At 37.6% G+C, this 18,285-nt stretch overlaps 2 protein-coding genes across 2 annotated transcripts in view; one reads left to right on the top strand and one right to left on the bottom strand.

The window, feature by feature from the left end:
• LOC106870676 (periodic tryptophan protein 1 homolog) overlaps positions 1-5,232 on the top strand; it is a 28,272-nt gene extending 23,040 nt beyond the window's left edge. Inside the window, exons 12-15 of the mRNA XM_089359214.1 lie at positions 736-826; positions 2,623-2,744; positions 3,196-3,298; positions 4,576-5,232. Coding sequence (XP_089215340.1) covers positions 736-826; positions 2,623-2,744; positions 3,196-3,298; positions 4,576-4,784 — 525 coding nt within the window. The 3' untranslated portion in view covers positions 4,785-5,232. The remainder of the gene's footprint in view (positions 1-735; positions 827-2,622; positions 2,745-3,195; positions 3,299-4,575) is intronic.
• Positions 4,766-18,285, bottom strand: part of LOC106870674 (hsp90 co-chaperone Cdc37) — a 36,820-nt gene continuing 23,300 nt past the window's right edge. The window contains exons 5-11 of the mRNA XM_014916823.3: positions 17,672-17,722; positions 14,160-14,222; positions 10,821-10,979; positions 9,466-9,581; positions 6,146-6,278; positions 5,481-5,549; positions 4,766-5,393 (exon numbers count right to left, since the gene is read on the bottom strand). Coding sequence (XP_014772309.2) covers positions 5,205-5,393; positions 5,481-5,549; positions 6,146-6,278; positions 9,466-9,581; positions 10,821-10,979; positions 14,160-14,222; positions 17,672-17,722 — 780 coding nt within the window. The 3' untranslated portion in view covers positions 4,766-5,204. The remainder of the gene's footprint in view (positions 5,394-5,480; positions 5,550-6,145; positions 6,279-9,465; positions 9,582-10,820; positions 10,980-14,159; positions 14,223-17,671; positions 17,723-18,285) is intronic.

Below are 18,285 nucleotides of genomic sequence, written 5' to 3'. Positions count from 1 at the left end.
AGTTGACCTTCATCTTTGTAAGACAGTACTAGACCTGTCTTCCACAGCAGAATTGTCCGTGCTGCTTCTTTTGCTAAAGAGACTTGCCAGTGCCACACAAAAGCACCCATGCTGGTGCTACATAAGAGGCTTTCTTGCCAGTGCCATTTAAAAAAGTATCCGGCACAATCTGTTAAGTGGTTGGCATTAGGAAGGACATCCAGCTGTAGAAACCAAGCCATATCAGGCTGGGGCCTGGTGGTCAAACCATCAAACCCATGCCAGCATGAAAAATAGACATTAAAGAATGATGATGAGGATGATTTCCATTAGCTCATGAAACTTTTAAGTTTCTCTCATAGGATCAGTGATCTTTGTCAAAGTTTCCTCATTGGTTACATATCCACAAAGGTACCACTTTTAGCATACAAGCACTGGAAGTAGTGCAGCCTATCTAAAGAAGGTTTGGCAAAAGTGCAGATAATTTTTGACTGCTCCTAATAGAATTCAATATATAGGGCATTTATTTTATCTTATAATAGAGAAGTTGCTACAGAGACTCAAGAGCTAAGAGTTAAATACAAATGCTTTTATCAGTCTGCAATTTGTTTAGTGTATTCACATGAAGTTCTCAGCTGTATCAGTCACTGATATTAGCCTCTCAGCTTTACAAAATATTTTATAACATAAGTGTGTTTTGGTTTGTGTGGGTGTCTAAATATGTTAGTTATACGTTTTCTTCTTGCTGTTCTGTAGGCCAGCACTGATAAAGGGAATGTCTACTACGTTGATGTCCGTTATGATAAACCTATCTATACAATATCAGCACACACTGCTGCAGTTTCTGGTAAGTTGCATACTGTTCATCTTATTGAAAAATATCTGTTAATACCTCACACACACAGGGATATACCCTCTCTCTCTCATATGCACACACACACACACACTCCTTGAAATGTCATGATTAAGAATAGTATCATTTATTTTTCCTATGTTTGTATGAGTTAAATAGGTCTGTTTCAGCATGTTGTAACCACTTGACAAAATGATTGTACAAATATCAGTATGTATATGTCAGTATTGGATTTTTTTTTAAGTTTGACACCTTTGTATATGTATATGCATATATATATATATATATATATATAATAATAATAATCAATGAATGAAATGGAAGATGGATTTGGCTTGAGTCTTTATTCAGTATGATGATCATTTCAATGGTGTGATTGTTTGTTTTTAGAATGACATAAGGTAGGTTTGAGAAACCAGTCATTGTAGGTTTGAATGTAAAACAAGAATATTTGGGCCAAATATGGCTGATTTAAATACTAAAAGATTAAACTACAGACCCATTGCTTTAATATATGCCTTGAACTTCTCTAGAATTTTGATAAGGAAAGAAGTGCAACGCTCCAGGGATTTGTGTTGTAACCCTTCTAATACAAACTTGATGTTTTTTTTTTCAAAGTGATGCAAGTTAAAGAGTATTCATAGCTAAGTGGTAAGAAGTTTGCTTTCCAACTACATGAATTTTAGGTTCAGTCCCATGTGTAGCACTTTGGGCGAGTGACTTTACTATTGCCCCAGAATGATTAAAGCCGTTGAAGTGCATTTGGTGGATGGAAGCTGAAAGAAGCTCATCATATATTGTGTGTGCTACTGTTTCCTTGCTTTGGCATGTGATAGCTGTCAGCGATGTCCTTTATTTCCAATTTTCCATGATGAAAATATGGGTCATGGGATAATGTTGCCTGGCTTGGAAATGTTTGAGAGTTAGTGACCAGAAGGGCTTCTGGCCATAGAAACTTCTCTCCAACAAATTCCATTCAGCCCGTGCAAATATGGAAAAATAGGCGCAGGATGGCAAATTGAATGAAATAAAGTAGCTTGCTTACCAACCACATGGTTCCGGGTTCATTCCCACTGCGTGGCACCTTAGGCAAGTGTCTTCTACTATAGCCTTGGGCTGACCAAAAAGTACTAGGCTTACAAAGAATAAGTCCTGGGGTCAATTTGCTCGACTAAAGGCGGTGCTCCAGCATGGCTACAGTCAAGTGACTGAAACAAGTAAGAGTAACAAAACAATTATGATAATCAAAAACTGGTATTAAATTATGTTCCAAACACCAGCATAATAATGAAAGGAGTCATTTTACTATTTTCCAAAATTAATCAAAACAAAGACAGTGTACTTCAACTGAAATATGGTACAGAAAGCATTGATCATTTTTAGCACCAAACGCATCACATTCTTACATTGTAGAGTCTTTGTGGTCCATGGAAGTAAATGAACAACTCTGGTATTTCATCATCGTGATCATCATTTAACATCCGTTTTCCAGCTGTCCAGGATCCAATTGACTATTTTGGCATGGTTTCTACAGCAGGATATCTTTCCTAACGCATGTATGTGTGTCTTGCAAACAACTTGCACATGCAAGTGCTACCTGTCAAGAACTCCGCATACCGGAAGCCAGTAAGTGTATGGGGTCAACCTCTTGACAACATCAATGCACACCAGCCCCCCCCCCCCCTCACTGATTATACAGAAAACCATCATAAATCATTGCTTATTTTGATAATTATAAATTTATCTTTTATTATGATTTCTAAACTTACTTTTTTTTTGGTTATGTCCAGGGCTTATCCTGAGTTCAGGTTTAGAGCACATGCTTGTTACTTCTTCATCTGACCAGACAGTCAAAGTATGGGATGTTAAAGACAATGAGCCAAAACATATTGTCACCAAAGACTTGAAATTGGTAAGCTTTTTGTTTCTAACTTAACAAATCTTGTTCAAGTAGTTTACTTTCATCATCACCATTGTCTTACATGGGTCTTCTATGCTGGTTGGATGGTTTTGGCAGGATCCAGTGAGCAAGAGGACTGGTGCCTGTTTTGACAACTTGGTTTCTGCAACTGAATGCCCTTCCTAACAACACACAGGGTGCCTTTTCTCAGAGCTCCAGCATTAGTGACATTACCAAGTAAAAGCCCTGCATTGCATGTGGTAGATGGGAGTAAAATAAAAAGAAACAAAGTTGTTAAATACACGCCCATGTTTGCACCTATTAAAACTGGTACAGAGAACAAGCTTGCTACTCTCTTGCAAGGATTTCATGAAATTGTTATTTTATCAACTTTCAATTAATTGCAAAATGATATTGAAGGTTTTCACAGTAACAGTTTTTTTTTTAATTTCGTCTTTTACAGGGAGAAATTATGTGTGCATTGCCATGTCCAGATTCACCATTTGTCTTTGCTTTTGGTGGGCAAGGAAATATGAAAGTTTGGGACATTCGCCAGAGTCCTGAGGGTAAGGAGAGTCATTTGATTTACTCGTGAATGTTTCAGATTGGTTTTTCTCAGCATATTTTACTTTGACTGATCGTGAAAAATCAACCAGCATGGAGAAAACTGATCGAGTCATTCCAAATTGCATTGATAAGAAATTATAAAACAGTATTAATAGTTATCACCAAGCTAACATGGCAGTCCAAGAAAATAGGACGAATGCTGTCAAATGTAATGTTTATATTGTTTTGGGTTAATTGTGCGTTATCTTGCAATTTAGAGATTTCAGTGATGAGATTGTTTAGTATTAGAATGACTTAGTAGGATTGAGGTAAGAGGTCAGGGCTGGATATGGGCCAGTTTGAATGCTAAAGGGTTAATGAGGACAGCAGCCAGCTCCAGACATACATTGAGGGTGATTCAAGACAAGAATACTCTCAACCTGGTACGTGTGCATAGTGATGAGCCTGACAAAATGGAAAGAGTTGGCAACTAATCAGTTTTAGTGTGTGCAGTTCTTGTAGAGAATTTGGTGCAGTATTTCCATTGAGTAATCTTCTAAGGAATAAAACAAGTTAAGGTAGAAAGTTAGCTGAAGATCACAAAGGGATTGTTTCATCAGTATGGAATGCCTAAGTCCTGATTGAATAGCTTTATCAAAGATGTTCTTGCAACCATGTTAAAAGTTACCTGGTTTGCTCAAAGTTTTATAATTATCTGCTACATTATCAATTACGTTTTTTTTTTTCACTCAAAAAAAAAAGAAAAAAAAAAAAAAAAAAAAAGCAAAGCTGTATTATCTAAGATTTACACTTATATCACAAGGAGAAAGGGCCCTTCGTGAGAAATGTAGAAACTTCTACCCAAAAGTTCCCTATCACACTGTCTGCTTTAACTATGGAAAGAACATGTTAATGTAGTCTTAAACATAATCCCTGATAGGACAAGTTTACAGTTGAGTACAACACTCATCTCTTTTTTTTTTATTTCATACTGGCATGGAGTAGAGAAGACTTATTGGGCACATTCTTGAAATTTTAAGTTCCGTTATTAACATGAAAAGCAGAAAACATTTTTAATTCCAGATCTTTATCAAACAACTGATTTTTAAAAATGCTTAGTTGTAGCATATGAAGGTACTACAGTATCCAATGTAGAACTGGGGCAGGAAAGGCCATCTGGCCATAGGAAACTTAAACTCTGCTAATTGTAATTTTCTATTGAGCTTGTGTATTTTTTTTCTTATATCAAATATCTACTATATTAAATAAGTTAATTGCGTTTGATTTTTTTTTTCAGTAAAATCCTATTTCAAAACTGGAGAAGCATTCAACATTTGCTTAGAAGATCACGGAGGAAATAAGAGTAATGATGAAGAGGATGAAGTTTTAGTAAAGAAAACAAAAGGACTGAAAATTAAGCATCCCAAAAAAAAGGGTAAAAAGAAGATGAAAGACAAAAAGGATAAAAAGAAAATTAAAGACAAAAAGAAAGACTCATCACTTTAATAAAGACCAAAAAAAAAAAAACTCTTGAATGTGTGTTTTATCATAACTCAAATTACTCATTGAAAATTTTTTTTTTTCCAAAACTTTTTTATTTTCACAACCCAATTCAGAGAGAAGTAGCTGAACCAATATGATTCACCATCTACTCACCCCAGGAAGAATTGGGTGTTGAGAAATCAGAAAAGTTCAGTCAAACTAGTAATATCTGAAAAGTCAAATACTTCCTTCCCCCAACACTGACTTGGATTGTTAGCAGAAAACACCACCACCCCCTCCCATCTCTTTTTTTTTTTAAAGTTCTTGTAGAGAGTGAAGAGAGAGAGAGTAACCACTGCCATGAGATTTCAATTTCATTCAGTATCATGGCTTCTTAAGGGGAAGAGACACCAGTGGCAAAGTTAGTATTCAGAATTAAATCAATCATTCAACAGTACTGGCTTCCCCTACATTGCTTTCCTCCTCTTCACTCTTGTTGACCCCACCTTCAGGCACCCATAAACCAGAATCAATACAGCGTTTCATGTGATATTCAGCATCTTTGGGCTCCAGGGTTACAATTGTGTCTTTTAATTTCTGGATATCTTTCTGTTCAAAGCATTCTTTCAATACCTGCCAAAGAAATATGAATGAAAATCAGGTGACGTTTTGAACACTAATTCATCAAATTGTAGAGCACAACAAAAATTGTTTACATACATCAGGTAAAGACTCGAACACTTCAACTGGATCCAAGCCACCAGGTCCTAATCTCTTTTGTCTCTCTTCCTGTAAAGAAAAAAAATGGGGGGAAAATGAACACTTGAGACAAGTGCAAAAATTAATTATAGAAAAGATTAAATCATATTTAAGTACCACTTCAGCACTGGAATTGGTGTATTCAACTTAAGTACTCCTGGGTAAAAGTATAAAATCTGCACCCCTCAGCCTGGCCATGTTTAGCCAATGTGGCAGAGTCATCATTTAACGTCCGCTCTCCATGCTGGCATGGGGTGGACGGTTTGACTGAGGACTGGCAAGCCATGAGGCTGCACCAGGCTCCAATCTGATCTGGTAAGGTTTCTACGGCTAGACGCCCTTCCTTATGTCAAAGACTGTAGTGGGTGCTTTATATGTGCCACCGGCATGAAAACCAGTTAAGGGGCACTGGCATCACCCATGTTAGGATGGTGCTTTATGTGCCAGAGTAGCCTCATTAAACCAGTATAAGCTCAAGTTCATAGCTTCTACATAGGACTGTGGTTGGAGGAGAGTATATGCTGAGGCTCTTGTCCTGCAGTGAACTGGACATGGGCAATCCAATTTATATGAAATTACTTTTCTTTTTCCAGGTGGAATTAGAAGCTTTAAAAGGAGTCAAATACCTCTTCAATCTGCCTAATGCTTTCTTCCAGTTTTTCTTTGGCTCGGGCACGAACCCTACCCTTGAAAGCATTTAACTCATCTTCAAAAGCTGCCATGTATTGTTTCTCTTGAGCAGGATTGGAATTTGTCATCCTATGATTTTAAAAAATAAAATAAAATAGTCTTAGATTATACAAAATACACTTTTAGGGATAGATCCAGGAGTTAATATCTTGGTGGCTGCAATTTACAACTATATTCAGTATAATGCCAACATCAAAATATTATCAATTTAGACATACACAAGACTGATAAAAAAAAGTACAGGAGTTTGTTGTTGAAGTGATAAAATATCAGCATGACAGAATTGGCTTCTGCAATCAATAAGCATGGCTTGGCACTTAGCTGATACAAATGAATGGATGTTGAAGTAAAAGTTCTCTGGAACACACACACTCGAGATGAAGCAATTTTATCTGGTTTTAGATAATTGGGTCTTGCAGATAAGGTAGCATGAGTTTTTATTTATGTCCATAGAAAAAATGGTTTAATTCTTATTGCAAATATTTTATCACTTGATTGCCCTCGTTAACCACGTCATTGAAACAAATTACTACATTAGAAGATTCACATAGGTTGGACCTTTTATGTATGAATGAGTGATTAAGTAGCTTGCTCTGCAACTACCTTAGGCAGGAGTCTTCTACCACAACTTCAGGTTGACAATACTTGTGAATGAAATTTGGTCAATAGAAACTGCAGAATATCATGTGTTTGTTTTTTTATGTTAATGTACACTACCAAGAAAATTGGTGTTTTTTGAAAATTCCTTGCATTATTCGTTCTGCATTAAGACACTGTCAGAAATGCAGTGAATCAATGGTCAGTCTGATGGAAACCTACAGCTAAATGATACATTTGTTCAACAACTGAAGTCATTATCTTACATTCATTTTCCACGCTGGCATGGGTTGTCTTGAGCCAAATCAGTTCAGATTTGGAGCCACAGCCTTCCTAGACATGCCAAAAAGACCACATCTCACTTGTACAATCTACTTTATAACAGTTTCTACAGTTGGATGCCATTCCTAACATTAACCACTCTACTGAGTGTGTTGGGTGAATTTTACCAGGGCTATGATAGAAAAGAAACTGTCACATCCTTGACAAGACTAAGCAACTCTCAACTTTGTAGCAATTTCATTTATTCAAGTTAGCGTAACCACGAAGTTAAGAGAAGGTAGCGCACAATGATATAAGGACCAGAGTTATGGTATGAAGGCAAAAACTGACAGCATAAGGCTGGCAAAATAGAGATCAAATGGTGGGTGATAACATAGATGAGCAATAACAAGAGTGATGATGAATGGCCAGAACAACAGAGTGATAGCTGGCAGCACAGAAAAGGTGATGGTAGGGTATATCAGATATTAACAGACCCAATGCTTTCCCTCATTGGTATATAGGCGGGAGAGAAAAAAACTAGAGCAGGCACAATTCCAATATTATAACTTGCTGAGATGATGAAGGAGAGTCAGTACCATCTCAAATACGTATTATGCAATAGGAGAGAAAAAAGTGATGGGGAAATGGGTGACAAATAAATTAGGGGCGGGGCATCATATGGATGCTTACCAAGAATGTATTAGTATGGCTATGGTTAAGAAGCTTGCCTGTCATGCAGCACTGGCATCAACCACATTTGTTTCACCATGCTTGACCCAAGGGATGGATTTTATCCAACACTTTATCACCCATCATTGCAACCCTTTCTCATCAAATGGATATGTGCTGAGAGGAAATGTCTTTCAATAGTTAGGTCTTACTACCTAAACATGATGCTTTAGTTTAAGAAATAAGAAAAAAAGACAGAGAGTATGAAGGGGTCAAGATACACCAATGCCATTCCACTGGGAGCTTGAAATTTCTAAACAGCCATACATGTAGACAGAGAGAGGACACCAGCAAATTGATAGTCAGCAACAAGTTCAGCAAGTTATTTAGCATGCAGGTAGGTATTCATTTGGGCTAATTCTCAGGCCTTTACTGAGGATATGATCTCTCTCTCTCTCTCTTTCTCCAAGTGAAAGAAATTGATGATGCTTGAGTACAAAATATACTATAAACATGATGAGATAGAGCAGCGTTTCTCAACCAGGGTGCCTCGGAACCCTAGGGTTCCACAAGAAAGAGTGAGATAAACTAATGCTAATTTCATGATTGTAATATTACTATCCATGCACAATATATTATTGGTTATTGTAATACAGACATCATCCTATCTAACCTATTATGTTATCAAAAGATATAACAACCATTGGGGATATATAAATATATATATGATATTTACCACGTAAACTACGATGAAAAAAATATGAGAAAGATATGGTATATAACTTCTTTTTTTTTTTGTGTAAGGGGTTCCTCAAGACATGTAATTTATTTTAAGAGTTATGCAAGGGTAAAAAGGTTGAGAAACACTGAGATAGAGGATGAGCAAAACAGGAAAGAAATGCAGTGGACACGTAAAGTTAGTAATGCAGGAACACCAGAGCACAATTGAAATGAGAGGAAACTGGGTAGAAGAGAAGAAAAGACTGACGTATACAGTGAAAGATAGCTGAGTGAAGAAGTGCTTAGCAGCTGATAAAAGAACCATGGGAAGAAGTAATGAGAGCTGATTTTAAAGGAAATAAGAAAGGTGTATAACATATAGGGAGACACTATGCTAAAGAAGACCGATCCAACCTGTGCCAACATGAGAAAGCAGATGTAGAATGATAATGAGGCAATGCTCAGTTATGTGGAAAAAGTGATTTTAAATAGCTTAAAGATTCCATTCATAAAGGCTAGACAAAACAGCCTTATATAGACTAAAGATGTTTGATAGCAGAAAGGTCAAGATCCTATAAGATAACTTTGCTTTGAGAATTGACATAAAATGGAACAGAAGACAAATGTGGAATGTGATGGTAAGACAAAAGGGGCATCAGAGAATATAGCACAAGCATAGAAATTTGGTTCTTATAAACTACTATTCAAAACCTGCATGTTTCAGTAACATCATCATCATCATCGTTTAACGTCCACTTTCCATGCTAGCATAGGTTGGACGATTTGACGGAGGACTGGTGAAACCGGATGGCAACACCAGGCTCCAATCTGATTTGGCAGAGTTTCTACAGCTGGATGCCCTTCCTAACGCCAACCACTCAGAGAGTGTAGTGGGTGCTTTTACGCGTCACTCGCACGAAGGCCAGTCAGGCGGTAAGACTTTTCCACAAATATTCTTATCTAAATTTACAAAATAATATAAATAAATCAAGAAAAGCCTACTTACTTGCCAAAGAATGTTCTTACACAGTCTCTAGGATCACGGTCAAGCTGTTTAGCAAGTTCCAGAATAAATTGCATCACAATTGTCTGATGGGAAACGTGTTCCATTAAATTTTTTTTCTACAATAAGAAAAGAAAACAGACTTAGAGGCCAAAAATTAGTGAAAAATCGAATTTCACCAATAACTCTAAACCCTTCTCAAAGAATTCAGACATACAGTGTATTATAAAACAATCTAATATAATCTAAAGGATGGCAGCAGACAACCCAACTTTCAATTAATGAACCAAAATACCTTGCAAAAGAAAAGGTTTGTTAGTTAGTTATTCCTTCTGCTTTTTATGTTGTTTAACCCTTTAGCATTTAAACTGACCATATCAGGTCCAAATATTCTACCTGTTTTATGTTCAAACTGGCCAGATCCTCCCTATCACACCAACTCTAAAATGTCATTCTAAAATAATCACATCATTGAAATCTTGAAGCTACAAGATAATGCACGATTAACTCAAAACAATATGAATGAATATTATATTTGACAGAGTAATCATCATCATCGTTTAACGTCCACTTTCCATGCTAGCATGGGTTGGACGATTTGACTGAGGACCAGATGGCTACACCAGGCTCCAATCTGATTTGGCAAAGTTTCTACAGCTGGATGCCCTTCCAAACGCCAACCACTCCGAGAGTGTAGTGGGTGCTTTTACGTGTCACCGACATGACGGCCAGTCAGGAGGTCAGAACATCAAATAACAGCTCTGACCAAAACAACACAATTCAATTCGGTCACAAGTATTCCACTTTCTGTTTAATTCTGATGCAATTTTAACATTTTTTTCTTAATTATTATTACATCTTACCATATGGCAGCATTGTCTGGTTTCTACATTTCTAAGCAGTAATGGTAATTATATAAACATTATATTATTAACTTCTTCAAGGTACAAACATTGCCATTACTTTTCTCATTCAATCTAATAGTTAATATTAAGAGAAGACTACAAAGATAGCAGATATAGTAGAAGGCCAGACTAAAGTGCTTAGCTAAGCTCTAGATTCTGAATTCTACTCTATCAAGTCCAAAGTTGCCTTTCATTTTTTTTTTTTTTGCATTGGTAAAATAAATCAAACTGAAGTTGATTCAGCCAATGAAAAATTAGCATTTTGCCCCATGAAAAAAAAGCTGACATTAAGACAAAAACATTTGCTCCAGTGTTTACAATAGGTATTTGTAGCTACCTTCTATGTTAAGCCAGGATCTAAAACTAAATCCAATGACTCAAGAAATGTAACTGAACACCTTTACACTGAGAGAACATTTCCTTTCTCTCCAGTTAAAACCTCAAAACTCTTACCTCTTCCATCTCCAGTTCAATACACCACATAACCAAGTAATTAGCTGTTTCTTCACACACCAAGTGATTATTATCTAACAAATATTCCATACTATCCTGAGGTCTTTTAATCATGCCAAATTTTTCAACTTCTTTTTTGTGTTCTTTTATGAAAATTTCCTTAAAAGTAGAGAGAAAAAAAAAAACAATCACAATTTAAACTGAAAGAAGAGTAATAAACAAAATATATGATGGATAAAGGCAAATGAATATTATTTGGCATGCATTGGACAGTTTTACACAATGAGTCCAAGGGCTGCATCATGTTCCAGTAGCTGCTCTGACATGTTTTCTACAGCTGGATGCCCTTCAATAACTTTACAGCATGTACTGGATGCTATGTTCCGTGCCACCAGCATTAGCAGGGGAAGGAGAGTAACTTTATACAAGGGGATGAAGGATTAAAGTATGGGAGAATGGTGGGGGAGTCACAAGCACTATTGAGTCACTATAGAAGAGCAACTTGGTTACTCAGATTTAGAAGAGAGGTGAGAATGCTCATTTGAAATTGCCTCTACACTTATGTATGCTCTTCATTCAATCCTAAATTAGTCCTTATATATATATATATATATATATATATATATATATATATATATATATATATATATGTAAACGCCAGTGTTACTGCCCTAACTCTTCGAAACGCCAGTGTTATAATGGTGGCAGCTGATGAAGGAAATGTTCTCTATGTAGCCTGTGTGTTTTCTGTATCCTGTTTATCATTTTGTCCACGTCATGTACCCAGATATGCATCTATATATACATGTAGATGAAGGTATGTACATACATGTACATATATATGCATATACTCATATATTATTTATATATATAAGTAAATGTAATGAGAAGCAAGTTAAGCTAGTCGTTTCACACAGAATATTAAATACATTTGATGGAAAAAAATGTAGATATGTATGAATATAGTCTGACTTACAGTATATAAAAGATACCAGGAGTTAAATGGGTAGAGTTTTACCCATTTAACTCCTGATATCATTTATATTCTGTAAGCTGGAGTATTTTATATCCATACATATATACATTTATTTTCTATCAAATGTATCTAATATTCTGTGTAAATTGATTTGCTGAACTTGCTCCTCCTCATAATTACTCATCTACTGGCTCAAGTTCAAATCTCTTGAGCACTTTGAAGTGTACTCTATATAGAGAACACCTATCTATAAACTATATATATATATATATATATATATATATAGATAGAGAGAGAGAGAGAGAGAGGGAGAGAGAGGGAGAGAGAGGGAGAGAGAGGGAGAGAGAGGGAGAGAGAGGGAGAGAGAGAGGGAGAGAGATATCATCATCATTTAACGTGTTTTCCATGCTGGCATGGGTTTGACAGGAGCTGGCCACCCAGGGAGCTGGCCACCCAGGGAGCTGGCCAGATTCCAATTGTCAGTTTTGGCATGGTTTCTATGGCTGGACGCTTTTTGCTCTTCCTAATACCAACCACTTTACAGAGTGTGCCATGTGCTTTTTACATACTATTGTAAAAAGTGCCCAGCACACTGTAAAGTAGCTGGTGTTAGGAAGGACATGCAGTCATAGAAACCATGCCCCGCCCACCCCTACACACACATTAACATGTGTGCGAAGGTGCATGACCTAGTGATTATGGTTTTTGCACTAACAATCGCTAGATCATGGGTTTCATTCCCGGACCAGGTGGCACATTGTGTTCTTGAGCAAGTAGTTCCAACCCACTCAGCTGTAAGTGCATCACCCTGCCAGAGAATGAACCTTCCAATCAGGGAAAATGTTGGTCTGCTCGTCTAACCAGTAGGGTAGCATCATTTGAAACCTAAAACAATGCAAAGCACATTGTGATCAGTGGTGTATAACAACATACAATAGCATGGTCAATCACGGTATAACAAATAGTGAGGGATTATCAATCCAGATAAAATACTTCATAAGTTTTCTGTTGGCACGCCTGGCTAACAATATTACTTAGTACAGTTCTATATTTAAGAGATGAGGAATTATTAACATTATTTACATTATTTACATTTGACAGATATTTGTCCTCATCTTGTTTGTTGTTAACGCAACGTTTCGGCTGATATACCCTCCAGCCTTCGTCAGGTGTCTTGGGGAAATTTCGAACCTGGGTTCTCATTCCTAACGATGTTACTATTATTATATTATTATTTTTATTATTATTATTACTATTATTAATCAGGTCGCTTATTTTTAACTTGTTTCTTACCATATATAGGCACAGAAGTGGCTGCGTGGGTTCAGACCCCCCACTGCATGGCACATTGGACAAGTGTCTTCTACTATAGCCTCAGGACAACCAAAGCCTTCTGAGTGGATTTGGTAGACAGAAACTGAAAGAAGCCTGTTGTATATATATATATATATATATATATATATATATATATATATATATATATATATATATATATATATCATCATCATCATTTAACGTCCGCTTTCCATGCTAGCATGGGCTAGACGATTTGACTGGGGACTGGCGAACCAGATGGCTATACCAGACTCCAATCTGATCTGGCAGAGTTTCTACAGCTGGATACCCTTCCTAACGACAACCACTCCGAGAGTGTAGTGGGTGCTTTTTACATGCTACCGGCACGAGGGCCAGTTCGGTAGTACTGGCAACGGCCACGCTCAAATGGTGTTATTTTACGTGCCACCTGCACAGGAGTCAATCCAATGTTTTGTTCACATGCCACCTGCACAAGTGCCAGTAAGGCGAAGCTGGAAACGATCACGCTCAAATGGTGCTTTCTACGTGCCACCGGCACAGAAGCGAGATCGCTGCTCTGGCAGTGATCCCGCTCGGATGGTGCTGTAAGCGCTCCACTGGCACGGGTGCTAGTCATCAGATTTGGTTCAGATGGATGGATGAATGTGTGTGTGTGTGTGTTTGTCCCCGCACCCCAACATAGCTTGACAACCGATGCTGTGTGTTTACGTCCCTGTAACAGTGGTTTGGCAAAAGTGTCTGATAGAATAATTACTAGGCTTACAAAGAATAAGTCATGTGGTCAATTTGCTCAAATGAAGGCAGTGCTCCAGCATGGCTGCAGTCAAATGATGGAAAGAATAAAAGAAAATAGATATATATATATATATATATATATATATTTCTTAATTCCAGCTGTTTTCATCTCCTTTTAGAAATTTACAGTTTGTATAATCCTGGATTCAAATAACTGTCTTATATTGATTTTTAAATACAATTTTTAGATTGTTTCCAATGTCTCAGCTTGGCTACAGGACACAAGAAAAATAGAATTGAAATATACTTACTTGCCTTCTGGTCTTTTCTTCTTCACTCAGTTCTTGTCTTTTTGGTTGAGTTACATTAATTAACTGTTAGAAGAAAACATAGTTTCACATTTTTATTAAACAGAAAATTTAAGAAGACAGAATTGAAATGTGCACCCAATATGTCACCCAGTTTAACACATCATTGCCTGGCCTTTAGTTGTTAGTAGTGGACTCTACTTAGCTGCAAACGTTCTGACTAAACCTCTGATCAAGCGAATTCAATACTACTGTCTACAGCAACAGCCATGATTGGTACCATTAATCATAGAGGCTCTGCAAAGATCATTTCCCTTTGTCTTCTGACTAATCAACAAAAACATCATCATCATCGTTTAACATCCGCTTTCCATGCTAGAATGGGTTGGACGATTTGACTGACACCTGGTGAACCAGATGGCTACACCAGGCTCCAATCTGATTTGGCAGAGTTTCTACAGCTGGATGCCCTTCCTAACGCCAACCACTCCGAGAGTGTAGTATGTGCTTTTACGTGCCACCAGCACAAAGGCAAGTCAGGCGGTACTGGCAACGACGACGCTCAAAATGGTGTATTTTAAATGCCACCTGCACAGGAGCCAGTCCAGCAGCACTGGCAATGATCTCGCTCGAATGTCTTTACACGCGCCACCGACACAAGTACCAGGAAGGCGACGCTGGGCACAGGTGCCATCACGATTTCGCTTTCACTTGCCCCAATAGGTCTTCGCAAGCCGAGTTTAGTGTCCAATGAAGGAAACAACGTTGGCATGGGTACCAGTCGTCGAATTTAGTTCGATTTCGATTTCACTTGCCTCAACAGGTCTTCACAAGCGGATTGTTGACTTTCTTTAATCTACACCACTGAATTATGTATTTAGTGTCTCATTCATCAAATGAATAAAATAGGAACTTCATTGAATTTTTGAATCTATATAGAATCAACAGCTCAGAGCAACTCGTATACATCTTCTAAAATGTTTAACCTCGTTGGTATCAACTTGCTGGGGACAGTCTCTAGTACCCTAATACAAAGATTCCCCATTTTAAATTATTCACAACTAAATTTTTTAAAAATCAAAATAATTAATATAGGACCCTTTTATGTCGTAGACACCAGTTTAAAAAGCTATTTTACTAGATCTCTTCAAATTCTTAATTTCAAAATTAATTACCAAAAGCATAGCTATGTAGTTAATACTTCATTTAACAACCATTTGGTTTTAGGTTCAATCCCAATGTATGGCACCTTAGGCAAGTACCTCCTAAACTGTCTCAAGTTGATCGATGACTTGAGAAAAATTAGATGGAAACTGTGCTTAAGCCTGATAAAAGGGGGTTTATAAAGCCAAGCTGTATCCACACATTTATATTCATGATGTATCTGAACCATGTATTATTGAAACCCAAAAGAAAGAATATGATACTGTAACTTCCATTCTTGGACTTATATATATATATATATATCCTAATAAGTAGGAAGGTAGATAAAACACAAACCCCTTCAGGTAGATGGCCCTGCTCAGTATGTAGAAAAGGAGTAGGTAGTAACACTATAAGATGTACCCGGTGCAAGCTATGGACACATAAGAGGTGCAGCAACATCAAAGGCAGGTTAACTAGCAAGTTAGTTTTTGTTTGTGGCAGATGTTCAGGTGCAATAAAGACTGTAAACAAACAGGAAACAACTTCTATCTCATTCCAGGGTGAAAAACTAGAGGTAGTCGATAGCTTCCGCTATCTGGGCGACCAAGTTAGTAGTGGGGGTGGGTGCGCTGAAAGTGTAGCTGCTAGAATAAGAATAGCCTGGGCAAAGTTTAGAGAGCTCTTACCCCTGCTGGCGACAAAGGGACTCTCACTCAGAGTAAAAGGCAGACTGTATGACGCATGCGTACGAACAGCCATGCTACATGGCAGTGAAACATGGGCTGTAACTGCTGAGGACATACGTAAGCTCGCAAGGAATGAAGCCAGTATGCTCAGTTGGATGTGTAATGTCAATGTGAATACCTGTCAGAGTGTAAGTATCTTGAGAGAAAAGCTGAACATTAGAAGCATCAGTTGTGGTGTGCAAGAGAGACGATTGCGCTGGTATGGACATGTGGTGAGAATGGATGAGGATAGCTGCGTGAAAAAGTGCCACACCCTAACAGTTGAGGGAACCCGTGGAAGAGGTAGGCCCAGGAAGACCTGGGCTGAGGTGGTGAGGCAAGACCTTCGTACATTGGGCCTCACCGAGGCGATGACTACTGACCGAGACCTTTGGAAATGTGCTGTGCGTGAGAAGACCCGGCAAGCCAAGTAAGATCATTGCCAGTGCCCCTGGACTGGTTCTTGTGCGGGTGGCACATGAGATGCACCATTTTGAGCGTGGCCGTTGCCAGTACCGCCTGACTGGCTCCCGTAGGATTTTCGAGCGAGATCGTTGCCAGTGCCCCTGGACTGGCTTGTGCGGGTGGCACATAAAAGACACCATTTCGAGCGTGGCCGTTTTCGTGCGGGTGACACGTAAAAGCACCCACTACACTCTCTGAGTGGTTGGCGTTAGGAAGGGCATCCAGCTGTAGAAACTCAGCCAAATTAGATTGGAGCCTGGTGTTGCCATCCGGTTTCACCAGTCCTCAGTCAAATCGTCCAACCCATGCTAGCATGGAAAGCGGACGTTAAACGATGATGATGATGATGATGATGATAAATGCTTGTTTCCATTACAAATTTTAATAAAAACTATTTCACATTAAATTGAAGGATTACTCTTACTCTTTTACTTGTTACAGTCATGTGACTGTGGCCATGCTGGAGCACTGCCTTTAGTCGAGCAAATCCATCCCAGGACTTATTCTTTGTAAGCCTAGTACTTATTCTATCGGTCTCTTTTTGCCGAGCCGCTAAGTTACTGGGACATAAACACACCAGTTGTCAAGCGATGGTGGGGGGACAAATACACATACATATATATATATATATATATATACACATGTATACGACAGGCTTCTTTCAGTTTCCGTCTACCAAATCCGCTCTCAAGGCTTTGGTCGGCCCGAGGTTATAGTAGAAGACACTTGCCCAAGGTGCCACGCAGTGGGACTGAACCCGGAACCATGTGGTTGGTAAGCAAGCTACTTACCACACAGCCACTCCTGTGCCTATACTCAATACTTTTTTGTAAAGTAGATTATTATTCTTTTACAAGTATTGACAATGACTTCTATCAAAACTGTTCAATGAAAGCTAAGCAGGTAGAAACTTCCCAGTTATTGCTGACATTATTCTTGTAAAAGAATATGTATATATCGCTTAGAGGGAATGAAAAAAACAAAAAAAAAAAATCTGTGCATCAAACAACAAACATTTTGTGATACTTTTGTCTGACTCAAGTCCCTGACATTGAGATAAGTTAAGTATTTGACAGACTGGTAAAATAATTACAGCAGACTATAATTGACTTTGAAGGTTTTACACTTCAAAGAAAGAAACCAGTAAATGAATATGATTGTATTTTTAAGAGAACTTACAGTTTTAGAAGATTTATCATGGCACAAGGTATCAACATTCCAAGGAGTAAGCTGGAATAGAAAAGAAAATTTAAGTGTATTAAATTAATAAACCTAAATTAAGCTTCAAAAAATATATACTGTACCTATTTTCTTAAACACAATTTCAGAAGATTTATTTTTTAAAATTCTTTTTGCAAAATTACTTAATATACAATACACCACAGTATAAACATACTATTTCAAGAAAACTGGAACATGAAACTTGGTAAAATTCAATCCCTATTCAAGTATTAAATCATAATTTGTCTAAAATCATACTCCTTTAATACATTCCTATAATTTTCAAAATAAAAAATAATTTTTTAAAAACTACAAAATATACCTTGAAAATATCTAAATATCCCTTACTGCCTCATAAGGCAACTATTTATCAAGTCGCTCATCTTATGTTAGTTCTTGTCCTATGGCAGCTGTTGTCTCCTCTTGAAAGAAGTGTTTCTACTCTAGTAATCCCCACCACACCACAAACATTTGTCTTCTCCATGTTTCCCCCAGATAAGTTCAATCAAAATTCTTTTCAATTTTGCATCAATTGTTTCATGATTTTTAAGGCAGTTTCTCATTAGCTTTTT

This window comes from Octopus bimaculoides, chromosome 1 (assembly GCF_046866305.1).
Source record: "Octopus bimaculoides isolate indiv1 chromosome 1, ASM4686630v1, whole genome shotgun sequence".
Classification (NCBI taxonomy): domain Eukaryota; kingdom Metazoa; phylum Mollusca; class Cephalopoda; order Octopoda; family Octopodidae; genus Octopus; species Octopus bimaculoides.
This window is presented reverse-complemented; position numbering and strand designations above follow the sequence as displayed.